The sequence below is a fragment of the Triticum dicoccoides genome, chromosome 5B (assembly GCF_002162155.2).
Source record: "Triticum dicoccoides isolate Atlit2015 ecotype Zavitan chromosome 5B, WEW_v2.0, whole genome shotgun sequence".
Classification (NCBI taxonomy): domain Eukaryota; kingdom Viridiplantae; phylum Streptophyta; class Magnoliopsida; order Poales; family Poaceae; genus Triticum; species Triticum dicoccoides.
The window spans coordinates 337,154,215-337,181,308 of NC_041389.1; the positions used below are offsets into that span (position 1 = coordinate 337,154,215).

At 45.0% G+C, this 27,094-nt stretch overlaps 3 protein-coding genes and 1 pseudogene across 4 annotated transcripts; 2 read left to right on the forward strand and 2 right to left on the reverse strand.

The window, feature by feature from the left end:
- Positions 1-321: 321 nt before the first annotated feature.
- Positions 322-3,519, reverse strand: LOC119308775. 2 transcript variants are annotated; one of them, XM_037584919.1, is made up of 4 exons: positions 2,809-3,519; positions 2,649-2,698; positions 2,517-2,573; positions 322-2,440 (listed from the first exon to the last, which is right to left on the reverse strand). In XM_037584919.1, the coding sequence occupies exons 1-3, from the start codon at positions 3,470-3,472 to the stop codon at positions 2,526-2,528; spliced, it is 762 nt and encodes a 253-aa protein (XP_037440816.1). In that variant the 5' UTR covers positions 3,473-3,519; the 3' UTR covers positions 322-2,440; positions 2,517-2,525. The 2 variants fall into 2 exon arrangements, with proteins under 2 accessions (XP_037440816.1, XP_037440817.1); XM_037584920.1 differs by lacking the exon at positions 2,517-2,573 and having other exon boundaries at positions 2,809-3,515.
- Positions 3,520-5,321: 1,802 nt separating this feature from the next.
- LOC119308777 (ubiquitin-conjugating enzyme E2 variant 1C) lies at positions 5,322-8,921 on the reverse strand. The gene is made up of 4 exons (XM_037584921.1): positions 8,750-8,921; positions 6,090-6,229; positions 5,838-5,963; positions 5,322-5,733 (listed from the first exon to the last, which is right to left on the reverse strand). Exons 1-4 carry the CDS (start codon positions 8,787-8,789, stop codon positions 5,593-5,595), a joined length of 447 nt encoding a protein of 148 aa, XP_037440818.1. The 5' UTR covers positions 8,790-8,921; the 3' UTR covers positions 5,322-5,592.
- A 1,634-nt stretch (positions 8,922-10,555) lies between these two features.
- Positions 10,556-11,840, forward strand: LOC119309492 (annotated as a pseudogene).
- Positions 11,841-25,513: 13,673 nt separating this feature from the next.
- On the forward strand, positions 25,514-26,282 carry LOC119305789. Its single transcript, XM_037582217.1, has one exon. The coding sequence runs from the start codon at positions 25,514-25,516 to the stop codon at positions 26,147-26,149; it is 636 nt and encodes a 211-aa protein (XP_037438114.1). The 3' UTR covers positions 26,150-26,282.
- The last annotated feature ends 812 nt before the right edge of the window (positions 26,283-27,094 follow it).

Sequence of the window (27,094 nt, forward strand, 5' to 3'; positions counted from 1 at the left end):
TAATAAAAAATCATGGACAATAATAGTACTCCATTGGTAATGTATTCATATGGGGGCCTTGCAAAACAGGTGTAAACTTCAGAAACATATGCTTTTTATCTTTTAATCCTCTTTTCTGGCAAACATGCTGGATTATAGATTATCACTTGTGATCAGAATCACATGGTCAGTACAATGTGATCATCATAAAAACATAAACACGATATGTTTGATATAAAAACAAAATAAAGGGGGAAATTTCCTTGTCCAGCAAGGCCAATAGAACTGTCTTTAAAAATAATAACAATTATCCAGCAAACATATGCATTTCACATACAGTAGTACCATATATAGTTCTCTTTATTAATAAATTAGGCCATGTTCACATGCATTAAAACATCTTACAGTCCAGTCTAATGCCAGTTCAAAATTGACACCATGGCTGCGCAAAATTGTAGAGTAGAAAACCAGCATGATATGCACGTCTCCCATCCTGTACATCTGAATATACAGTGAAGCTTGTACTGTGTGCAACCCAAACTGAAGCAACTTAAAATATCAAGGGAGTCAAATCATGAAATCTATTGACCAATATCTAACAAAAGAATTATTAACATCGGTCCATTCTGGAGTAAGTTTATAAGTTGCACTATCATCAAATCTTCTCGAAAACAAAAATGATGCTTTGCTAACAGGATGGAAAAAAATAGTGCAGCTCACTGTTACATATCACAAACCATAAATACCATAGAGCAGGAACCTTGTTCATTTTAACCGTGATCATAAAATTGAATTTATATGTACTAATTTGTGATCACTATAAGAGATGACTACACACCAAAAGAAAACAAAAAAGTATATGTAACTAAACCATAATCAGATTGACTCTTATTTGTACGACTCGTCCATCCAATGTATGCCTGATGTATAACAAAAATATATGTGCATATAGTATATGCTCCAGGTTTCACCACTGGAACACCATATATAGGGATCACAAACATATGGTTTGTGGTGCAGGATTCTAGATATTGAATGCAAGCATCATGCCTAGTACCAACCAGAGAATCATGTATTCCAATGCAACAGTACTACTATAGTTTATCCTATTAGTTCCAGTAGTTATCATATTAGTTCTCACAAAACTAACTGGATAACTATGCAGTATCATCGTCATTTGCGGTAGTGTTGACATGAAGGCAAAAAGAATCCAATGTTCGGTTCTAGGTGATGATAAATCTGATGTATTTGCGCCACCACGAAAAAGCAAAGAGTTATTTGTTAGAATTGACTTACATATCAATGTGTTCAGTGAGCGCTGCACCAAAGAGCACATATAATTAGTACAATACTGGAAGGTTTGGCTCAAAAAAAGGTTAACATCTAATATCGGTCAGCTCTACTGCACCAGAGAATTATAAACGTGGACATGATAAAATAAGGAACCATATAGGCGGATTACAAACATTAGTGCGAAGCAAACATATCTTAGTTGTGGGCTCTAACCGCTGAAAAGAACATGATAAGAGTATTTAAAAGTACTGAACAAAGCGAATGGTAGAGAGATGAACTTCGGGTGGATGGTCTCCAGGAGAACTGCCGGAGGTATGGATTCCTGAAGAATAACAAATGGTCCATAACAAGTCATGTGCAGCTGGGTAGTTCAGCGCTAGGATATTAACTACATGTAGATGAATCCACCATGAGGTTGGGATTTGGTAGAGGGGAGATGGGGCAGCAAGGTAGATGGAAGCAGGAAGGATAATAGTGGAAAATATAACAAGTTAGTGAAACCATAGTTACACCAGGTTGTTCTACAACATAATCAGCAACGAATTATCCAAAGGTTGAGTAAAAATGGTCCAATGTTCAATATAAAAAATACAAAGAAGCTATTGCACCGAAAGTGAACATTTTAAGGCAGAATGCTAAACATAAACTTCAGGGTTAAGGTAGCATTATTTTTGGACACCGCATCTTATGGATACTGCAAATTACTTCCAGAAAGTATATCTGATCTAAATTGATATGCAGAGACAGAGAAAATTATACCAACTGCCAATATAAGCTAGGACTGAAGATTGAACAAACTCGTCCATATCATGAAGTCCAGTAACTTCAATCATCCAAAGCAAAGTAAGAAACAGAAGTACCATAAACACATGTAAGATGGTTATGGACCCCTTGTCTAGCAATGCAAGCTTACCATCAGGGGCGGCATCACACACAACCAAGTCTGCTTTACATCCATCAAAGTCCCTGATAACCTGGCAGCATATGTACATCTGTTACAGCAATACAAGCAAAAGTATTGGTGATGTCGCCCTGCCCGAGCATTGGTCTATGCGTTGATCTATCCATCTCACCACTTCCCCTGCCCGAGCATTGGTGATGTCGCCCTGCACTTGTATAACACCTTCTATTGGAGCCATCGGTTGCAGATCAATTCCGGCCACCATGTCTGGTATAAGCAGAGCACAGAAACAATCAGATATAAAGAATGAAATTATGTTAGAACATAAGATGTTTGCACTGACGCTGCTACGTTAGATGATAGCTTTGCCGGTAGATACAAAGAAATTGCGGCTCAAAATCTGCAATTGCGATTGAGATAAGCAATTGATCAAAGGGATGCAAGCATGGATGGGGGGAACCGAGCATGTGAATACCTGGCTCCAGCTCCCAGGAGCAGCGCACAGGTCAACGGCACGCTTCACTCCTGCACACATGAACAGCAAAACGAAAGCAGCATGTGGTTAATTTGATGCTGCACACCAATGAAAGCAAAGTGGCAGGAAGGCGAGCGAGCTGATTGGGTTGAGACGAGACCGTGGAAGATGTTGAACTCCTGGTCGATCTGCATGAGCTTGAAGGCGTTGCGAGCCCTCCACCCCTCCTCCTTGGCCTTCCGGTAGTAGATGTCCTGGGAAACCGCCGGACAGAGCCCCCACCTCGCGCCTATGGCCGGAATGCCACCAGCGAGCAGCAGCAGGACACCGCCGCACCTCACCTCTCCCTTCTCTTTCCGTCCGGCAGGGCATGAGCAAAGGCAAGCGCGGCAGGCAGAGGCGGTCTCCCGGCGCGGTTGGGACGCGGCAGGACGCGGACGGAGGCGAGCTGAAGGGCGTGGCGGGCAGAGGCGAGCTGAAGGGCGCGGACGGAGGCGAGCACGCGGGCGCGCGCAGAAAGCAGCGCTCCGGCGCAGGCGCGGACGGAGGCGAGCACGCGGGCGTGCGCGGACAGAAGCGACGGCGGGAGCTGTCGTCCTCTGCTCCGGCGTCCTCCATCCTCGCCCGCGACGCCACTGCCCCGCCTCGCCGCGCGACGTCTCCGCAGCACCTGCCCCGCCTCGCCGCACAACCGCCACTGCCCCACCTCGCCGCGCCGTCTCCGCAGCACCTGCCCCTCCTCGCCGCGGCGTCCCCGTAGCCCTCAACCCGTCGCCGTCGCCGTCGCCAGAGAAACCCGTCGCCGTCTCCATCGCCATCGCCATCGCCAGAGAACTGGATAAGACTACGAGGATAGCGGATGCAAATCTAATGAAGACAGGGGGTTTTCTACAAAATGTAACATTATATACGCACTTACTAAAACAGGGATTGCGGGTTAATTTAATATAAACCGAGGGGCTTTAATGCAAAATCATGAGCGACGACGGGCGACAGAAACCTAATTCTCTTTATATTATTATTATATATATATATATATTATATATTATTATTATTATTATTATAGGTAAAGATAAAGATTATTATTATTAGGGAAAGACTAGTAGTTGGACAAACGAGCCTCCTGACTGGTTAGTCTCGAAACTGATGGATGATGCAATTCTTGTTTTATTCAATAAAGCTAGTCATAATGGTCTTTTTTTAAAAAGACGAACGCATGTGCCCCGCCTCGGTGGACAGACAGTGGATTATTCTTCCACGGCGGTGTTGGGCATGCTGAAGGTGGAGGAGGGGTTGACCGCCTTTTCGGCGGCCGACTCCATCGCGGACCCGGCGCCTGCAAGCATCTCGGCGTCACCGGCGGCTTCCCTCGGGATGGGGATCGCACCGGCGAGCAGCGCCGCCGCGACGGTGGCCGCCAGCAGCAGCACCGCGAGGGCCAGCGCGTGAGACATGTCGATCGACTTGGAGTTTGGACGAAACGTACCTAGCGGATAGGGGAGGGTGGTGGAGCGCGCAGCGCCAGCAGACGGGTTTTATACTGTACGCGACCAATCGATGCGTGCAAGGGATGGAACACCTGGCTTTTTAACTGGTGGTCGCGCAACAGGATCCGGCTTGCCTGCTCCCTCCCCATGCTCCCACCCGTGCTCCCACTTCATCCTACGACTGTCCTTTTCCCTTTTTCCTTTCTAATCTAATCATCCCCCCCTGATTTTAAGGGGATGGGGCCGGACCTTATTTTGTTCCAATCAAATCAAGCCACATATGCGGGAGCACGGATGCGCACACGCACTGGGAGCAGGCAAGTCTCGTCCCGCGCAACAGGCTAGGAGGCTGTCTCCTTTGTTTATTCGGTGATCATGCATGAGGCTGTCTCCTTTGTTTATTAGGTGATCATGCCATGCATGCATAGATGCTTCGGTAGTTCAAAAAAAAGGAAAAATTAAGTGGTACTCCCTCCGTCCGAAACAAGTTGTCCCAAACTTGTTTTTTAAATGGATATATCTAACACTAATTTTGTGCTGGGTACATTCATTTGAGGAACAAGTTTTTTCAAATGAAAGGAGTATTCTCTATGTTTTTTTTAGTCTGCATATAAAATTTGTCTGAAGTCAAACTTCATAAAGTTTTATCAGCTTTATAGAAAAAAATATCAACACGAAATCAATGTCCTTTGATGCATCATGAAATCAATATTCATACTATATAACTTTAGTATTGTAAATGTTGATATTTTTTCATATAAATTTGATCAAACTTTGCTTCTTATAAGGGGCCGTGCATTGTGTTTTCCTAGAGGAAAGCGGAGCTCCAGGGTTAGCCTCGTTTGAAAGAAGAAGAAAACTTATACATACGCATCTCTGGAATTGGAATACACAGGGTTTGGATTCGATTCAGTGTTGGCAAATGCCGTATATATAAAAAATTACTCGTAGTGTGGAACGATTGAGACAATTTTGGTGACAGAAAAAGAAAACAAGAAACGGGGTTGCAGTCAGCTAGTAGCATCAGTATATGCTCTATTTTTAAAGAGTGATACTAATAATGGAGTAATGTTCATCTGAAACCTATACATCTGATGTGGCGGCTGGAGCCACAAAGGTGCGAGACCATCAAAGTGTAAACAGTTGCTGCAACACACGCACTTTGAAAGAAAGAAACAAGAAAACATACTTGTGGACACACACAAACACATATTATATTTCCTTGACACGGGTTGTTTCTTCAATTACAGACCTTAATTAGTACCACCAAATCGCCAAACCGGTACATGTTTCATTCCATCTCCTTAACGGCAATCGGGCAGATCGCGAGGAACACGGTTTCACATAAAACTGGGAAAAGATCTGCAGGCAGCAGACGCTGAATCTACATTTCAAATCCCATGGGAGTGACATAGATCGCTGCTGTTGGAACTGGAGATGGGCAGGAAAACACCCCGCTAGAAGAATGTCCCTTCTGGAGGCTGCACTAGCTTGCGGTTCTGCGTCGCCGCCATATCTTTCTTCAGCTGGGTCAAGACATGTTCCATAGTGTACTCTCGCTGCCAGTTCGCCAGCACACTGAACTTCTTCGGGTCAACCTGCATCACCACGGCAACCAATGAATCTATGCCACACGTCAACAAAGCTTATCTTCTATGGATTGACATGGAGAGAGAGAGAGAGAGAGAGAGAGAGAGAGTACCGCCCCGGTCTCGTGATTAACACAAGCCATGTTGATTCTTGAATGAAATCTAACAGATGGTGCCTTCTCGGGGTAGTCCTTGTCACAGAACAGCTTCAGCTGGTAGATGCGACCCTCATGGACAGTCTGCAAAGGTCGAGTAAGATAGAAGACTTGAAATAATATAAATGGCAACGGCTGAAGGAAGAATAATGTCACTGCACATTTCCACCAATAGAACAGGAAGGAACTATAGTCATGTCATAAACTCACATTGTGAGGACCAATAATGGTGCCAGTCCATGACCGCATGTATATGTCATCAGCATCATCCATTCCATAGCTGACCGTTCCATCTCCAATGCCCTTCTCCCCGCGCTCAAGCTCTTCTAGCAGCCTGAAGTTCCGAGGAACTGCAAGCAGGTTGAAATATTAGTTACCTCTGTATAAGAAGCTAAAATGACTAAAGAAAATATGTAAGGTCAGTTCATTTTCCCAAGATGGAACATAAAAAAATCAAAGAATCAGCAGCAATCCTTGAGCAGTAAAAAATAAGAGAAAAAAGTTTAGGCAAGACGGATGCAAATTTAACCTCCGGATGTGCAACGGTAGCTCTACGATTGCATAATTAACCTTTCAGATTTTCTATGCAGTAATTAATCACAAGCATGATACCACTGTTAATACACTCTGTGATCCTTCATACACAGTCTGGGACTAGTAAACCCTGCTGCGTCTTCTATACTGGACCTTTCCAGTTCGACAGTCATGCTTCCATTTTTCGTCAAATTAGTTTCCATTGACAAAGCTCAGTTGGTAAAACATTAAATAAGAAAAAACATATTAAATGAACTTCGGCAGGCATAAATTACACAATTGAAACAAACTCAGTCCATCTGTGGTTACACAACCCCAATTATCATCAGAACATCAAGAGATCTTACATTCGAGAAAAAAAAACTGTAACTGTAAATTTAAAGCAATATGGTTTTGGTACCAGGGAACGGCTTTTTTCTTTTAATGAAAATCAGGGTATGGATTTTCTGCATGCTTTTAAAGAGAAATGGAGAACACACATCCAAGTTTCCAAGAAATATGGAAATATCAATTGGCATTTTCCGTTGGTACCAAAGAAATCATACAAGTGTCAACACTTTACACTGCATATTCAATTACCTGTAGAGGCATGACACATACAATACGCACAACATGGTTATTAGTGCGGTAGGCGACCTCACCATCTAGCTCACGGTAAGGTAACCTGTGCCCGTATGGTTGGTTACCGTTACCATACATACATTATCTGACAACCAAAAACATAAAATAAAAAGGGAAGATGCCTATATCCATCATGAAGAATTGGTAAAAGAATAAAGAAAATGGCTATGAAATATTGGGCCAGCCAACCAGCAAGCAGAAAAAGAACAAGGAAAGAAGAGGGATTTGGAAAAGAACTTGCTTAGCCCATCAGGCCCATTTATGTCATCATGCCTCCCAGGGAGAGCAGTAGGGCCTTAGGGTTTCTCCCCATAACAGCACTGCCACCAACGAACATGGACAGCAGAGACAACACACAAGTCTCCCTCTGGTATACCCTCCCGCATCCTCGTCATCAGCACAACCATTTTCTCCCCATTGCTGGCAACGCCTCTCCCTCCTCTTCGCCAGAGTAGTGTGGAAGCCATGCAACATCCTCACGCCACCACAATGCCATGGACCTTAGGAAGACGCAAGGACGAGGGTGCTGCCAAACTGCACCATAATGAGGCCAACATGACACCATGGACCCAAGGCGGACATCATAGGAAAAAATTCCCTCGAAGCACACACACTGAACACTGTAGTAGCAGTCTCGATTTCACCACGCATGTAGCATGGCCAAATCTTGATATATGTATATCCAAGACACAAAGAAATTATTCTAAGAACATGGCTTGCTCAACAAAACATGTGCCACTTGTCTAGAATAATATTCTAAGAAATGAAATTTTCTTGCCATAATCTCCTTTCGGTAAGATGTTATATAGCACGAACCTCGTTCTCAGTATTTCCAACATCTGATTAAGAGAAAGAAAGAAGTGCAAATTGCTCAATTAGTGAAATACGACCTATCTACAATTTACACAGCATTCTGAATGGTCTACCAATACCAAAATCCCTCTGCTTAAGTAAAGAAAATGCAGTATGCTGGACACATACAATTTGCTGCTCTTTCGCCCCACCCCCCATGACTATAGAGAACATATATGATGCCTGTAGTGAAGGCACACGCCAGTGTACAGGAACAAATCCAGCTCCACGGTCTCTGTCTACAGGTAACTAGGCAAGCCATGGTCAAGTGAGGATTGTGATCTGCTTACAATTGACCACTTCGGGCTATAAGCCCCACTCCCGCACCTACCGCTACACAAGTCCAATTGAGTTGTGAGTAAGACCTGCATAATGGCCGTAAGCATCACTTGCTAGCACATACGCTGTTACGCCTTTCTCTAGAACTAGTTGGTGAAACAGAAAAGAGACAATCCAACACTACATCACAGTCACCTCATATCATGGCTTCATCAACCATTTCTATCTATCAGCAGGACGGCAGCCAATCATAAAAGTGTGGCATGCAATCAATCACACCGCCTAACAAAGATCGATCACTTGAACAGGAATATCTTATATGGTATCCAATCGTGCGCCAAGCAACTACCACCCCCTAGTTAATCCACGCGTCGGCGTCGCCTGGTCACTTGGAACCAACCAAATTCCTCGCATGCCTTTCCAGAGATGCATGTTCTGCCTCAAATCGCATCAGATCGTGAACAACCAGCCGGATCGGACCGCAGCGCAAGGCGACACAGACAGGACCAAATCGCGCGGTCGAGGGAAGAATGAACAAAAACAAAACGGAAGGTAGCGCGCGAAGGAGGACGAGGATTGCTCACCGACGACGCTCGATCCGGCGCCGGAGCTGCCCAGCGTCATCGTCGATCGACCGGTGCGGCAGGCGGGCGGGCGGGCGGATCCGATCGAAGGAGAGGGGGATGGTGCGGGGGATTTGAGGGGATCGCCTGGGCGTGGGGAAAGGGAAGGTCTGCGGCGGCTCAACGCGAACAAGATTCTTCCCTGTCCTCTTGTGGGGGATGGAATGCTTCGGTGGTGGCTATCCGCCGTTGGATCGGGAATCGGGGGATCAGGTGGACGAGCGACGTGACATTAATTAGGTATTTAAAAAAACTTTGTGCGGTTGCCTGTGAGAATTGAGACCTTTTCTCAGGATTCACCTATGATTTTTAATGGCAGTCGTTTGGACTTTTTTTCCCTGCAAGGGGTAAGCTTTTTTCTTTTTTAGGGTAAGCGGTAAGCTTTTGTTGGCGCATCCGGCAGAACATCATGCTGCAAGTGGGACGACTCGTGAGCCTCCCGCATAACGCCGCATATCTTTATCTTTACCTATTAATAAAGTGGCTATCGCTTCTGCCTGTCTGTCATTAAAACTACCTCTAAAGTTGCAAATAATTACCCACCAATGCCACCGGTAAGTGAGAAGAACGTTTTGTTTTTTTTTCCGCGCTCGCCCCTAGCTCAATAAGGGGAGATCCCCTCATATACAACGATCAGGCGAGCAGCGCATTGGTTGGTTTCGTGACCTACTGCGCTAGAGGTTGTGGGTTCGATTCCCACAACCACCCTTTTCCTTTAAAAAATCAATTACTTTTTAAAATTTTCATATCTTTCAAACCCTAACTTTAAATCTGACATGCCATATATGAAAATTCATCAGAGAAATATGTAGATTTCAAATATGCTATTATCATTAATTTTTGAAATTACGTTCAGGGTGCAAACTTAAATAATACCTTCTTTGTATGATGAGATATTTTAGAAATGCCTATTACATATGTCCTTATAGATTGGTTGTTTTTTGGAGCTATCCTATATGTTTGCAACCAAATTAAGTCTTGAACTGAATTATGATTGCACACACACACACACACACACATTCGCGTCGCGTCGCATATATATGCGCTGGGTATATTCACTCGTCCGAAAAAACTTGTCCTTCAAAGAGATATACCTAGCACTAATTTGGTGTTAGATACATCCATTTGAAGGACAAACTTGGGACAAGTTATTTTGGACGAAGGGAGTATATGAAAACACTTATGCACATGTTATCATTAAATACTAAAATGTACTTTGCTATTCCATTCTAATGCAATATTTTTTTTGCGTCACCGAGAAACAACAACAAATGCGTAAACATATATTGGCAACTAGGTAGATATTTGCGTTGTATAATGAATTCTAAACACCTTCAGTTCACTTCAAAAATCATCACACCTTTATGTTTTTGCACAACACCACTTATCATGTTGCTTGTTTTTCTAGAAAAGTTATCATGTTGCTTGTTGCGTGGCATCATGAAAGATTTCAAGGATTTGCTAATGTCGTTAAGTGTATGTAGTGTATGTATGAGGCGTGAATTTTTTTTTCTCCCGTTGCAACGCACGGGCACTTTTCCTAGTATTCACAAAATTATGTGGAATTGGTTCTTGAAAAAAAAATGTGAGATCATACGGGCCGTTCACTTAAAAGCAAATCTTGTTTGCGGTTTCCGCATACCGACTTAAACTAACGCTCATTCACGCTGCTATAAATGAGCATGAGCAAACATATAAGAAAGTTCAAACGACGCTACTACCTGTTTTAACATTACTGCACACAAAACGCAGGCAGCCCTTTGATATTTTCAGGAGTGATTCGACACCGTGAGGCAGCTATAGGGCTCCATCAACATCTTCTTCGACGCAGACCCCGACATCCGATGGGTCGGTGATGAGAAGTGCTTCGCCGGAACCAACTGTTGATTCGTCGTCAACCAATCATCCATAACAATCGACGGCGCCGGCATCAAGAAGTACATACAAACATGTTAGAAATTTAGGGTTTGTGCTCTACCCCCTATTACTCTGCATATATCCGTGGTGTCGCTCACGATTCGCATATCTGAGACTAAGGGATAGGGATCTTCTTATACTGTCTTTTCAAAAAGTCCGCCTCTTATACAGATAAGATTCCTAGTCTTTTCAACTAGTTTTTCGGGATAGGGTCCAGATCAAATTATCAACCACGATCATATTTGTCTGTTAACGGATTCTACCCGTTATGTCCTCGAAGCACGCGCTTGTGAGCAACGCGTCATAATAGAGCGTAAATTCCTCTAATTACGTCGACCAACATTAGGGCGGTAATCTAACTATATGATCTAGCTTCTTCCGATTATCACTGTACCCGGGTAGTCTTTCCAATATAAATAGTATATTGTATTTCACTGATAATCGACCAGCTTCCTTAAGCATACAACTTAAGTACGTTCCAACAAGTGATAATTCCATGATAATCATGTAAAGTAATTCCATGCATAATACATGTATAATTCCATAATGAGGTATTCCGAATATTAGTAATTCCCTGTAATTTGAATATAGTTGCAGGACACACAATTCCAATAAGACAGACAGCATGATACCAAGCAGTCTCTTTGTTCCATTGACTGGCAAAGGATTGCCTGGGTGTGTGCTAGCTACCTGAACGACAACGATCCGTGGGCCACAGACTGGGCGCCACCGGAGTGTGACGTGTCAATTCGGCAGGGCTGGTTCTGGCACCAGAACGAGACGGCAAGCCGCTGAGACAGCTGACGGTGGGCCGAAATGGTGTGCTACTGCTGAACGCGCCGCCCAACACCACGAGCCTCATCAACGACGCCGACCTCGCTAGGCTCCACGAGTTCGCTGCCGCCATGAAGCGCATCTTCGGTGCGGACCTGGCCGAGGGCAGTAAGGCTCGGGCCAGCAGAGAGCACGTTGTTGGCTTAGAGGCGGGCAAGGTGCTCGACGGCAGCGACGACAAGTACTAGGTGCCGCCGACGGCAGAAGACGGGCGCCGGGATGGGTACTGGATTGAGCCGTGGCGACCAGCAGGGCGTTCAACATGGTGCAGGTATAGGAGCACGTGGCACTGGGCGCATGACTTGCCCGAGCGGGACTATGCTTGAAGGTGGAGCTCATGGCGGTGCGGGAGGACGCGCGGATGTGGAGCTCACGGCGCCGCGGGAGAACACGCGGATGTGGAGCTCGCAGCGGCGCGGGAGGGCACGTGATGTTCTCCGGTTCTCCCCACAACCCCGTTTTATGTTGAGGGGGTGTCCCCATGGCCTCGTAGTATGGAGGATGTGGACAGAGGTGGGTCCAATGCGGTTTTTGTGGGAAAGTTCACAAATCCCACATAATTTCGACGTACACCATCCAAAATAATAAGCTACGCATCAAGAGCGCCTTGCTACGTCTTGAGCTTGCGTTGGTTTTCCTTGAAGAGGAAAGGGTGATGCAGCAAAGTAGCGTAAGTATTTCCCTCAGTTTTTGAGAATCAAGGTATCAATCCAGTAGAAGGCTCCTCAAAAGTCCCACGCACCTATACAAACAAACAAAAACTCGCAACCAACGCAATAAAAGAGTTGTCAATCCCTTCACGGCCACTTGCAAAAGTGAGATCTGATAGAGATAATATGATAAGATAAATATATTTTTGGCATTTTATGATATAGGTTGGAAAAGTAAAGATGCAAATAAAAGTAGATTGAAAGCTTATATGATAAAAGATAGACCCGGGGGCCATAGGTTTAACTAGTGGCTTCTCTCAAGATAACATAAGTATTATGGTGGGTGAACAAATTACTGTCGAGCAATTGATAGAAAAACGAACAATTATGAGATTATCTAGGCATGATCATGTATATAGGCATCACGTCCGTGACAAGTAGACCGACTCCTGCCTGCATCTACTACTATTACTCCACACATTGACCGCTATCCAGCATGCATCTAGAGTATTAAGTTCATAAAGAACAGAGTAACACATTAAGAAAGATGACATGATGTAGAGGGATAAACTCATGCAATATGATATAAACCCCATCTTTTTATCCTCGATGGCAACAATACAATACGTGCCTTGCTGCCCCTGCTGTCACTGGGAAAGGACACCGCAAGATTGAACCCAAAGCTAAGCACTTCTCCCATTGTAAGAGGGATAAACTCATTCTTTATTTATATTGGTGTTAAACTGACTGTATTCCAACTTCTCAATGGTTCATACCACTTAATACTAGTCATAGATGCATCAAAATAAGCAAATAACACACGAAAAACAGAATCTGTCAAAAACAGAACAGTCTGTAGCAATCTGTAACTCTTGAATACTTATAGAACTCTAAAAATCCTACCAAAATAGGAAGTCCTGGGCAATTTGCCTATTGATGAACAACAAAAAGAATCAACGCAAAAGCACGTTTCTGTGAATTACTAAAATTATTTTTGTGCATGCAAAGTTTCTATTTTTCAGCATAATCAAATTAACTATCACCATAGGTTATCCTATAGGTTCTACTTGGCACAAACACTAATTAAAACATGAAAACACATCTAAACAGAAGGTAGATGAAAAATTTATTACTAAACAGAAGCAAAAACAAAAAACTAAAATAAAATTAGGTTGCCTCCCAACTAGCGCTATCGTTTAACGCCCCTAGCTAGGCATAAAAGCAAGGATAGATCTAAGTAGTGACATCTTTGGCACTCAATTCATAAGTAGCTCGCATGATAGATTCATAAGGTAATTTAACTTTCTTTCTTGGAAAGTGCTCCATGTCTTTCCTTAATGGAAATTAGAATCTAATATTTCCTTCCTTCATATCAATAATTCCACCAATCATTCTAAGGAAAGGTCTACCAAGAATAATAGGATAAGAAAGATTGCAATCTATGTCAAGAACGATAAAATCTACGGGAACATAATTCCTATTTGCAACAATAAGAACATCATTGATTCTTCCCATAGGATTTTTAATGGTGGAATCCGCAAGATGCAAATTTAAAGAGCAATCATCAAAATCATGGAAACCTAGAATATCACATAAAGTTTTCGGAATCATGAAAACACTAGCACCCAAATCACACTAAGCATAGCACTCATGATCTTTAATTTTAATCTTTATAGTAGGTTCCCACTCATCATAAAGTTTTCTAGGTATAGAAACTTCCAAATTAAGTTTTTCATCATAAGGTTGCATCAAGGCATCAACAATATGTTTGGTAAAAGCTTTATTTTGACTATAAGCATGAGGAGAATTCAACACGGATTGCAACAAGGAAATACAATCTACTAAAGAACAATTATCATAATTAAATTCCTTGAAATCCAAGATAGTGGGTTCAATGCTATTTAAAGTCTTGATCTCCCAATCCCACTTTTACCAAATTTAGCATCAAGATCTAAAAACTCTGAATCATTGGGACGCCTTTTAACTAAAGTTGACTCATCTCCAGTCCCATCATTATTAAAATCATACTGCAAAACAAAGATTTAATAGGGGACACATCAATAACTTTTAGATCTTCATCATTATTTTCATGGAAACTAGAAGAACATGCTTTTACAAAGCAATCTTTCTTAGCACGCAACCTAGCGGTTCTTTCTTTGCACTCATCAATGGAAATTCTCATAGCTTTGAGAGACTCATTGATATCATGCTTAGGAGGAGTAGATGTAAGTTTCAAAGAATCAACATCAAGTGAAAGTCTATCAACGTTCCTAGCCAAATCATCGACTTTAAGCAATTTTTCTTCAAGCAAAGCATTAAAATTCTTTTGAGAGATCATAAATTATTTAACACTATTCTCAAAATCAGAGGGCATCTTATTATAATTACCATAAGAATTATTGTAGGAATTTCCATAATTATTAGAGGAATTACTAGGGAACGGTCTAGGATTAAAGTTTCCTCTATAAGTATCGTTACCAAAATTATTCCTACCAACAAAATTCACATCCATAGATTCATTATTATTCTCAATCAAGTAGACAAAGACATATCATTGGGATCAATAGGAGCACTCTTAGTAGCAAACAATTTCATAAGTTCATCCATCTTTCCACTCAAAACATTAATTTCTTCTATATCATGCACTTTTTTACTAGTAGATCTTTTGGTATGCCATTGAGAATAATTAGACATAATGTTATCAAGGAGTTTAGTAACTTCTCCTAAGGTGATTTCCATAAAAGTGCCTCCCGCGGCCGAATCTAAAAGATTTCTAGAAGCAAAATTCAATTCGGCATAAATTTTTTATATGATCATCCATAAATTCAAACCATGAGTAAGGCAATTGTGAATCATTAATTTCATTCTTTCCCAAGATTGGGCAACATGCTCATGATCAAGTTGTTTAAAATTCATAATATTGTTCCTAAGAGAGATGATCTTAGTGGGAGGAAAATACTTAAGATAAAAGCATCTTTGCACTTATTTCATGAATCAATACTATTCTTAGGCAAAGACGAAAACCAAAATTTAGCATGATCTCTAAGTGAAAACGGAAATAACTTCAATTTAACAATATCATTATCCGTATCTTTCTTCTTTTGCATCTCACACAAATCAACAAAGTTGTTTAGATGGGTAGCGGCATCTTCACTAGGAAGGCCGGAAAATTGATCTTTCATAACAAGATTCAGCAAAGCAGCATTGATTTCACAAGACTCAACATCATTAAGAGGAGCAATCGGAGTACTAAGGAAATCATTATTATTAGTATTGGAAAAGTCACACAATTTGGTAGTATTATCTTGCGCCATCGTGACAAGCAATCTAACACACAAGCAAACAAAAAGGCAAGCGAAAGAGAGAGGAGATTGGAAAAGAGAGGGCGAATAAAACGACAAGGGTGAAGTGGGGGAGAGGAAAACGAGAGGCAAATGCCAAATAATGTAATGCGAGGGAGATGAGTTTGTGACGGGTACTTGGTATGTCTTGACTTGAGCGAAGACCTCCCCGGCAACGGCGCCAGAAATCCTTCTTGCTACGTCTTGAGCTTGCTTTGGTTTTCCTTGAAGAGGAAAGGGTGATGCAGCAAAGTAGCGTAAGTATTTCCCTCAGTTTTTGAGAACCAAGGTATCAATCCAGTAGGAGGCTCCTCAAAAGTCCCACACACCTACACAAACAAACAAGAACTTGCAATCAACGCAATAAAGGGGTTGTCAATCCCTTCACGGCCACTTGCGAAAGTGAGATCTAATAGAGATAATATGATAAGATAAATATATTTTTGGTATTTTATGATATAGATTGGAAAAGTAAAGATGCAAATAAAAGTAGATTGAAAGCTTATATGATAAAAGATAGACCCGCGGGGCATAGGTTTCACTAGTGGCTTCTCTCAAGATAGCATAAGTATTACGGTGGGTGAATAAATTACTATCGAGCAATTGATAGAAAAGCGAATAATTATGTGATTATCTATGATCATGTATATAGGCATCACGTCCGTGATAAGTAGACCGACTCCTGCCTGCATCTACTACTATTACTCCACACATCGACCGCTATCCAGTATGCATCTAGAGTATTAAGTTCATAAAGAATAGAGTAATGCATTAAGAAAGATGACATGATGTAGAGGGATAAACTCATGCAATATGATATAAACCCATCTTTTTATCCTCGATGGCAATAATACAATACGTGCCTTGCTGCCCCTGCTGTCACTGGAAAAGGACACCGCAAGATTGAACCCAAAGCTAAGCACTTCTCCCATTGCAAGAAAGATCAATCTAGTAGGCCAAACCAAACTGATAATTTGAAGAGACTTGCAAAGATAACTTAATCACACATAAAAGAATTCAGAGGAGATTCAAATATTTCTCATAGATAAACTTGATCATAAACCCAAAATTCATCAGATCTCGACAACCACACTGCAAAAAGAGTTACATCGAATAGATCTCCAAGAAGATCAAGGAAAACTTTGTATTGAGATTCAAAGAGAGAGAAGAAGCCATCTAGCTAATAACTATGGACCCGAAGGTCTGTGGTAAACTACTCACAACTCATCGGAAGGGCCTTGGAGATGATGTAGAGGCCCTCCATGGTTGATTCCCCCTCCGGCGGAGCGCCGACGAAGGCTCCAAGATGGGATCTCGCGGATACAGAAGGTTACGGCGGTGGAAATAGTTTTTCGTGGTGCTCCTCGATTGTTTCAGGGTACATGGGTATATATAGGAGGAAGAAGTAGGTCGGTGGACACTCGAGGGGCTCACGTGGGTGGGGGACACACCCACCTGTAGGGGGCGTGCCGGGCACCATCGTGGCCGCCTCGCTTGTTTCTTGACTTCCACTTCAAGTCCTATGGATCACGTTTATTCCAAAAAGATCACTCCCGAAGGTTTCATTCCGTTTGGACTCCGTTTGATATTCCTTTTCTTCGAAACACTGAAATAGGCAAAAAAACAGCAATTCGGGCTGGGCCTCCAGTTAGTAGGTTAGTCCCAAAAATGATATAAAAGTGTAAAGTAAAGCCCATAAACTTCTAAAACGGGTAATATAATAGCATGGAACAATACAAAATTATAGATACGTTGGAGACGTATCACGCCTCCTCGCGCGTTCCACCTCATCAATTTTACTGTGCTAGCGAGAAAAAAAAGTAAAAGTGCCTTCCCTTCCTCATGAAGCTAGACCTGCCGTTTCTTCTTTCTCTCTTCGTATCACGCAACCTCCCCTTCCCTAGGTTGCCGCCGGCCCTGCCCCGGCTCCTCCGGTGCCCGGCACCATAGTCCACCGCCTCTATCCCCGCCCCGATCTCCGCCGCCTTCACCACCGGCTCCTCGTTGTAGTGCCAGCAGCGGCCCGAACACCAGCTCCCCCACCCTCCTTTCTTTCCCGAGTACGGCAGCAGAAGGAGGCAAGTGCACGGCGGACCTTTTCTCCGTATACTTGACTGCGTTGTTGACTCTTCTTCCTGATATTTTCCTTCCCCTTTCTTCCAGTGCCCTACTTCTAGACCATCTCATCTATGTAGTCATGAACTTTCATTTTTCTAAAATTTAATTCAGGTCTATGGAAAAAAAAGTTGAGTAGTCTGACTAGAGGATGAGAGAGGACACCGAGATTTTGATCCAGCAGCCTTGCCCCCTTCTCGTCCGTCGTGCCGCCTGCAGGAGGTTATGTTCGAGATCTTCAGAATTTTTAGGTACTCACTCTCCCTTGATGCTTTGTCTTTTTCAGTGAAATTACTGTTGCATTTTTGGTTTTCGCCCGGTTTTCCATTAATTAGCTGGGCAATTCTCTTCTGCTTAATTAATCGATGAGGCAAATCTTTTGCCTCCGTTTCGAAAAAAAATATAAAAAATTACTGTTGCATTTTGATTTTGACAAGAAATTTTCAAAGAACTGTATGGAAAATTTCTTCTAATTCCCCTAAGTAATTTTGAGAACACACGAGTACATCCATATTTCATAAGTAATGTGTTAGTTGGATGCCATTTAGTATTATGCCTTTATGTCGAACATTAGAAATTACATGAGTTGGCACATGATGTGCTGGATATTCCTGTCATCATAAGCTCAAGTGGATGATTTGCCTTTTAGTTTTTGATGACAATTTGACTAAATATTTGGCTCTGGCTTACAGGTGGCATTTCTTTTCCCTTTTCTGTAGGATAGAACTTTTCATTGTAAGCTGCTATGTTAGCAGTAATCTACTATTCAATTTACATGTTATGAACTTATGACTACAGATAACAAGGTTTGTATTTTCTACTCTGGTGGTTGGATATTAGTTATAATCGACTATTCAATTTATATGTTATGAACTTATGACTACAAATAACAAGGTGATTTTCCTCACATTTCATGGTGATTTTAATTTGAGCATTCAGCTCGAATCCCCTGTAAACCTTCCCTCGTTGTGCTCTTATTGGTTTGTTGTAGCACTTCATGTCACAATTGAATGCTGAATTCTCACCACTCCATAAACTTGCAACATATACTGATTCATTAGATAATGGGTATGTGTGAGCTCTCTTTGTCTTTCTAGTTCTACCTCATGCCTTCCAGTGTTTGGTGATTTTAAACTTTTCTGGTTCTACATGTGTTACCAATATAGCAAGAAAGCAAGTGGAACGGGCGCTTCCAACCCAACACTGCCTAGATTTCTCTCAAGAGGCGCCACCCGGTGGCGCCCCAACCCCTAGTGGGTGTTCATGTACGCGAATTAATGGGCTTGGGAAGTGGGCACCCCAGACAGCCCGTGTCCACATGCAACCTTGGTGTACAGGGCATACACATAGTTCTGGGTCGATAATTCAACTGGTTAAATGTGTATTATATATTCGACGAAAAATATAGGTTTAGAAACCACATTCGTATATGAATCCAATTATATGCTCCGGTGACATATAACCCATATTGAATTAGTTAAATCGATGATCTAGACCTACGTGCACACCCTATACACGAGACGGAGGGAGTACAAATATGCAACATCAAGGCCAATTCTGAAAAATATCATGATGCTACGAATGTTTGTTTATTCTCATCAAATAAAAATTATGAAAAAGGTTATGTGTACTATAAATAAATAAGGACATATAAGCTTTAAATTTTTAGTTTTTCCCTTTGGCCTTAGGTCCTACTCGCTCGAACTCTCTTATCGCCCCTGTTCAAGAATTCGTCCGATTAACCAGTTAACTTCCCGATTAACCCCTACTCCTAGGGTCACCGAGTAGCCGATAAACCAATAAATCGTCCGATTAATTGATTAAATGGCCGATTAACTTGCTGATTAGCCTATTGATCCCCTACTTACTAGCCAACCGAGCAGTTACCAGTTAACGATTTCCTCAACAATGCTTATCGCCTTCTTTGCTATTCGCATCCTTTTTCGAACCCTCTCTCCTTTTTTCCGGTGGCTCCTGCACGTGAAGATGTTTGTAAAGTTAGGGAAAGCATTAGCCAATAACAATGGAGTATTAGTACTGCTTCTCAACGCGACCTCAAAATCATGCCTACTTGACACAATTAGGAAAACATGAACACAATATTGATTTAGCAGTTGTAAAACATGTTAAAAATCATGGTCATGTTTTAACCGTGCATATATGTAGCTCAGACAAAGGGAGAACATTAACTCACCAAGTATAGGTCATGCTAGTTATTTGTTTCTCTCCAACTAACACAAATTGAATATAACTAGGACAGTTAAACATTTCTATAGAACAATGCAAGAAAGCAATAGAATGAGATATGCGTAAGCTTTAGACATCTAACTTTTTACTTCCATAAAAACAAACAACACATTTAACGTGGTGATTGTAAAATCCATGTTAGACAGCAAACTTAACTTCCCTGCGAAAACACACACACTATAGCATCTCGAAATCAAGAGATCTGAAAATTCGCTAGTACACGTTGCCAAAAATAAGGGAGAACAAAGCTTATCAACTTGTCGGGAAAAAGTGGAGGTGACAATGCAAGAGGAGTTCCGTTTGGTGGTGCTTCTCATGTACCTAGCCTCGAGCTCACGGGGGGAGGGGGGGAGGGGGACCCTAGGTTTGACCCAAGTTGATTATAATTGGCAATGGTGATGTTTTTGCGCCGTCATTTTGTCGGAGACATTGTCTGGAGTTTGCTTTGAAATGATGTTAAGAGTGAAAACTCACGATACGACCTTCGGAGATTGGATCCGGCAATGATGACGTGTCCACATCGTTCCCTTCCTAAAGACGTTGTTTTTGCATAACCTTTTTTTGTAGTCCTTTTGTTGTCAAGAGATGATTACTACTGATAGTCTTTGACGTACTTCGTCGATCAGAGTTTGATAATTTTGTTGTTTTCTTTCTCCATGGCATATACATAGCGTTGGTCTTTTATGACTTTGCTCTTGCAATTGCAGGCGTGTTTCTTTACGTGCATGTGTTAGTGTTGGTTGTGTGCATCATAGTCATGCAAAGATTGGGTGTATACTCATTATGTTATTTATTCACTTGATGCTTCATTATGAGTCAATAAAGACAACATTTATAGAAAAAGATAAAACATGACATCATGGTAACCGAATCATGTACAATATAGTTTACATATTCTGAAATTTCCATGGTACATTTCGACTAACTGTAAGTTGATCTCTGATGTGTAGGTCAACATTAGTTTGGTACTTTGAGGTGTTAGGAAATGGAAAAATAAAAATAAGCAATGAAAAAGGGGGAATGGCATGGTAATCAAAGCGCACACGAGTTGGATGGTACTTTTGCAAAGCCAATTTGATTGTGGCATTTTTTTAAAGCCACGTCTTCAAAGTGCCAAATAACCAGATTTCTCTTGAAGCTTCTAGAAAGAAAAGCAAGTACAAATGAATGCTGCTCAAGTAAGTATTAACTAACTGAGATACTCCTTCACTAGATAGGATATTTTCACTCTCTCCTTAACTGGCCTCCAGCATGAATTATCTTTCTTTTATTGAAAACACAGTACAAACATGAAGGCTCAGAACACACATGAACACTCACCTCCTGATCGCTGGTTTAAGCCTCCGATGGGGAGGCGACCTCGGTGGCGTGCATCCTAGAATCCAAGCTAGCGGTGGTGGATCAATGCGTGATTGCCTCCCTGTTGGGCATGAAATTTGATGCGTACGTGGCCCTACTTGTGCAGGGCACGGTAGGCGGGATCATTGTGGCTTGGGACTCTTCGGTGCTCACGGTGCCTGCCTTCCGCATCGACCAATTCTCAGTCACGATCGAGATGGCCTTTGGGGATGGCAACTAGTGGACCCTGACCACGGTCTACGGGCCGACAGACAACGCGCGCAAGGCGCATTTCTTGGATGAGCTCCGCACGATTCGCGCAGCATGCGCCGACCCATGGGCAGTGGCGGGCGATTTCAACCTCATCGTCGACGCAGCGGATAAGAACAACAATATGTTAAACAGATGCATGATGGGCCGTTTTCGCCGCCTCCTAAATGACTTGGAGCTCAAGGAATCTTACCTCATTGGGCGGAGGTACACCTGGAGCAACGAGAGACGCCAGCCCACCCTCGAGAAGATTGATCGCTGGTTCTCCACGTCGGACTGGGACGCGGTCCACCCGGATCACCTACTGCAAGCGTTGTCTTCGTCCATCTCTGACCATTGCCCACTGCTTATGGCTACCAACGTCTCTCTCCACCGCAAGTCCCGCTTCCACTTCCAAAGCTTTTGGCCAGCCATCCCCGAATTCCATGAGGTGGTGGCCGTGAGCTGGCACTCCCTCCCGCCGAAGGCAAACCCGTTTGTCGATCTCTTCCTACGACTGAAGGCCATGGCCAAAGCGCTCTCCAAGTGGAGCCAGTCCAGGATTGGCAATATCAAGGAGCAAATCCTGCTAGCGAATGAACTCATCCTATGCTTTGATAAAGCGCTAGACGCCAGGACGCTCTCAGACGGTGAGGCATGGTTGCGTCGGGAGATAAAGAGGAAGGTGCTAGGGCTGGCCTCGCTACAGCGGACGATCGCTAGGCAGAAATCTTGCATCTTGTGGCTGAAGGAAGGCGAGGCCAGCGAGAGATTCTTCAAGATCTTCGCCAGACATCGGCGGAGGAGGAACCACATCTTCAAGCTCAAAGACGGCGGCACAGAGGCATCATCTCGAGAGGGCATGTGTGCGCTTGCAGGTGGTTACTACGCAAATTTGCTGGGGGTCCCAGTGAGCAGGCGGCACACATTGTGCCTTCCATCGCTCGGGCTTCCAGGCGTGGACGCATCGGCGCTCGAGGCCCCGCTCACTGAAGAGGTCATATGGAACACGATCAAAAACATGCAACCAGACAAGGCCCCAGGACCCGATGGTTTCACCACGAGATTCTACCAATCCTGTTGGTCCATCATTAAGGAAGTGGTGATGAAGGCGGTGCGCACATTTGACAGTGCTGATGGCGGAGGCATGGAGCAGTTAAACGAGGCATTCATCGTGCTTCTGCCAAAGAAGGAGGGGGCGCTAGACATCAAGGATTTCAGACCCATTAGCCTCGTCCACAGCTTTGCCAAGATTGTAGCGAAGGCCATGTCCGCGGAGCTCGCGCCTCTCGTCCCGAAGCTGGTTGACCAAAACCAAAGTGCCTTCATTGCGGGTCGATCTATCCTCGACAACTTCATGTTGGTGCAGCAATCCATTTGCTCGCTCCATCGCAAGCGAGTACCGACCATCATTTTCAAGATTGATATCGCTAAAGCCTTCGATAGCGTCTCATGACAGTTCCTCCTGGAAATTTTGGCTCATCGCGGGTTCGGACCCAGGTGGAGGCAGAGGCTCATCACTCTCCTCTCTACAGCTAGCACGCAAGTGCTCGTCAACGGAACGGCCAGCGAAAGCTTCTGGCACGGCAAGGGACTGCGGCAAGGGGATCCCATCTCCCCTTGCTTTTTAATCATTGTCATGGACGTCCTCACGATGATTTTCAGGAAGGCGGAGGAGGCGGGCCTCTTCGCCTCGCTCCACGATAGATCAAAATTCACTACCGCCTCTCATTGTACGCGGACGACGCCATCTTGCTCCTCAGTCCGTCGGTGGCTGAGATGGACGCGGCTAAGCAGCTCCTGGAATGCTTTGGAGAGGCCACGGGGCTGCGGTGCAACTTCTTGAAGAGCTCCATCTCCACGATCCGTTGTCAGGAGGAGGACATTCGGCAGCTCCTCGCTCTGGCCGGCTGCAAACTCCAGGCGCTACCTATCACATACCTCGGCCTTCCTCTTTCGCTATGGGCCCTGACCCGTTCGGAGCTTCAACCCCTCATCGATCGGATTGCGGCGCAGTTGCCAACATGGATTGCGGGCCTCCTCCGTCGGTCCAGCAGACTCACCCTCGTCAACTGCAGGCTCTCGGCGATGCCAATCTTCCACCTTATGGCCCTCGACCTGCCGCCCTGGTTCTTTAAGTGCATCGACAAACTTCGCAGAGGATTCTTCTGGCGTGGAGTGGAAGATGCAAAGGGAGGTTGTTGCCTCGTCGCCTGGCATATCGTCTGCTCGCCCAAACCCTACGGCGGCCTGGGCGTCCTCAACCTAAAACTGCTAAACCAAGCCCTGCGCTTACGATGGCTTTGGCTGCAGAAGACAATGTTGGGCAAACCATGGGGTGGCATGAGTGTCGTCGTCTCGGCGGAAGCCGCAAGACTGGGCACCGCGGCGCTTCGGTGTGACCTTGGGAATGGGCGCAACATGAGCTTCTGGTTCGACCCGTGGCTTGATGGACGCCCTATTGTGCAGCGGGCGCCCAACCTATTCGCGCACGTCGGACCTGCGGGGTGTAAGCTGACAGTCGCTACGGCGCTGCAAGGGCACACATGGGTGGATTCGATCCGTGGTACGCCTACGGTTCCGGCGATCGTTGAATTCCTGCTGCTCTGGGATGAGGTGCAGGGGGTGACCCTCTCTGACTCCCCTGACACCTTCTCCTGGCGTCTGGGCACGGCGGGGCAGTACTCTTCCCGCGACACTTATGCCGCCTTCTTCTGTGGGAGAGAGTTCGCGCCCTGCACCGAGGAGATCTGGCACGCTGGGGCTCCCCTGGAGATAAAAATCCTCGCGTGGCTGGCGGTGCGCGAGAGACTGTGGACGGCTGATAGACTCGCCCCGCGGAACCTGCCGCACACTAGAACATGCCAACTATGCTGCCAACACGACGAAGACACATCTCACATGCTCCTGGGCTGTTCGTACTCGCATGAGATTTGGTACCACATGCTACTGCCTATGGGCCTCCATCGCTTCACCCCGGATGGCACGAGCAGACTACCGGACTGGTGGCCGCAAGTGGCAAAGGCGCGCACGACCATGCTATCCAAGCAAACAAATGCCACGATCCTGGCCACACTCCGATTCATCTGGCTAGAGCGCAACAGTCGAGTTTTCGAGCGCAACAGTCGAGTTTTCGAGCGCAAGAGTTCACCTCCGAGCTACACTGTAGATCTCATCAGAGCCGAGCTCCACCTGTGGACTATGGCTAGGGTAGACAGCGGCCATGCCTTCCAAATCCATTAGGCCATAGCGCACGCCTACGTGACGGGCATCGCAGTGTAACCAAGATGTAATTTCAGACGCTTCTTCCTCCTCTTAATTGAAAAGACATGCATCGCTCCTGCATGTTCTTGAAAAAAAAAGCTAGCATGGGAGGAGCTGGCATGATCCTTCGGGACGAGATAGCCGTGCTCTCCTCCTGCAGACATTCACAGACACGTGGCAGCCCCTTTTAAGTTGAGCTTTTGGCATGCATGGAGGGAATCACCTTGCTCAAGAATGAAGCCCGAAGCTGATCATCATTGAGACCGACTCAGAAGTGGCGGTCAAGGCAATCATGGGACGAGAGCCTGACTGCTCGGCTATGCAATGATTATTGAGATTAAACGCCTACATCAAGATAGACAACACGACATCACTATGATGCTCGAGGAACAATGTGGCTCACTGCCTCGCTCAAACTTCTTTTCAAGGATACGTCAAGCAGACATATCGACATCATAGGTAGAAGATGCCTCTCTCAAATAAGGCACGTAGTATACGCACTGTCATGTGGTTAAGGTTAGACATGATGAGATTAACGTCGTCTACCAGAAGGTTTCAAATTTACATGCCAAAAAAAAAACCACAACACTTGCAACCGTGCGGGTCACTGTGCTACTCGGATAAAAATAGCATTACCGCAGCGCTATATATGGCTTTATATGGGATAAGTGTGATTCTAATCCTCCTCAGGTGGTCTTTCCGTCCATGGTTAGCCATGAAGTGCATGCGCCTGTCCCCAGCCACGATATATCAAAGAAAGCGCCCGATACATGCAGCCACGTACGCCGCGCGTCCAGATCGGGAGCCGCCAACGTGCGGCAATGGCAGGCCTCGCCGCGGCTTTCACCGCGGCGACCCTCGCGGCTATGGCCCACGCCACCACCACCGGCTCCCCGCCGTTGTCGCCGTCGTCGCAGCCGTGGTCGTCGTCCTACTACGCGGCCGTGGAGAACCGGCTGTCGGCGGGGGGCGGCATGTTGCTCGTGTGCCGCGCGCTGGGCGGCAACATCTTTACCCAGTGGAGCGTCGTGCCGCGTGGCCGCGTGCCCCGCGACGGCCGGCGCGTCTTGGAGCTCCTGGTGGACGCCAAGACGTACGGGTGGGTCACCTGCAGCTGGGCCTACCAGGGCAACTACGTCGGTGCCATGCCGCTCTTCGACTCGCGGTGGCCGGAGGCCAAGCGGTGCCAGGACGTCGCCGGCGGCGGCCTGTGCCGCGTCGTGTTCGAGAGCGACATGGTGCGCCTCGAGACGCCCGGCGGGGGACAGCGGGTTCTCGGCGACCTGCCGGTGAAACGTTGCCGGCGGCACTGGCTTCTGTTCAGCACGGAGTGCACGTACCCGGACCATCCCCACCCCTACGCCGGCCGCCGCCTCAGCAACGCCTTCGAATACTTTGGCGTGTGACCGGTTAGGTAATTCATTAGGGCATCTCGATTGAATGTACGTAATGGGCTGTAGGTGAAAGAAACCTATTTTTTCTCCAAACATGCATGGAACATACCACGTAGCATTCCTCTCTCCACTATGAACATTTTTACGACGGATGCCCAGCCCACACGATGGGCAGCTCGATTCGCCGCCTTCTTACCCCCACCCCACCCCAAACGCGACTCTCTATCGATTCGTCCGGGTGAGGCGCTCGGTTCAAACCTAATAAAATTGTGATGTTTGGAGAGGATTTTGAGCTTACTTTCGTGAATTGTGGTTCCGAATGCGCGGGTTGTAATTTGAAATCATCAGGTTAATTAGCTATGTTGAAAATAAGACTTTCCAAACTTGCAGCTTGCTTTTAACCTGATAAATAGCACACGTGCGGCACGGACACATAACAACTTCGAATGTTTTTGATGGCAACTTCAGTGACACGAGTATGGCAACTTTAGTTGTCAAACACGGCAACTTCATTTTCGGATGATAAGTTTTAGTTGTTTTTTGGGCTTGTTTTTCTTTCCCGATGACATCTTTAGATGTAACTAGTATAATGCCCGTGCGTTGCTACGCGCTACAACACATATAAGTAAATGAAACAAATAATGAAGAACTCATGTCGAAGCTCATTCCTCTCTCGTACGTCCAAGCGTTGCGCTCCCCAAAATCCAGCCCATATGTGGGGGAGAAATGTGGTTGTCCGAACTATCCGTCATGTTATCTCGAACACGCGGTCCAACACAAAAACCCACCCATGACACACCCTTTTATTTTCCAATCGGACCCTGCCGTTTAAACGACATTTCTTGCTGGAGCTCTCTCCTTTAAAACCAGATGACGCCCTCTCTCCTTCACACCGTACTTCCCCAAGGATCGACAAGGATTCCCCAACCTATCACCCCGCTCCCGGCCCTGACCCTC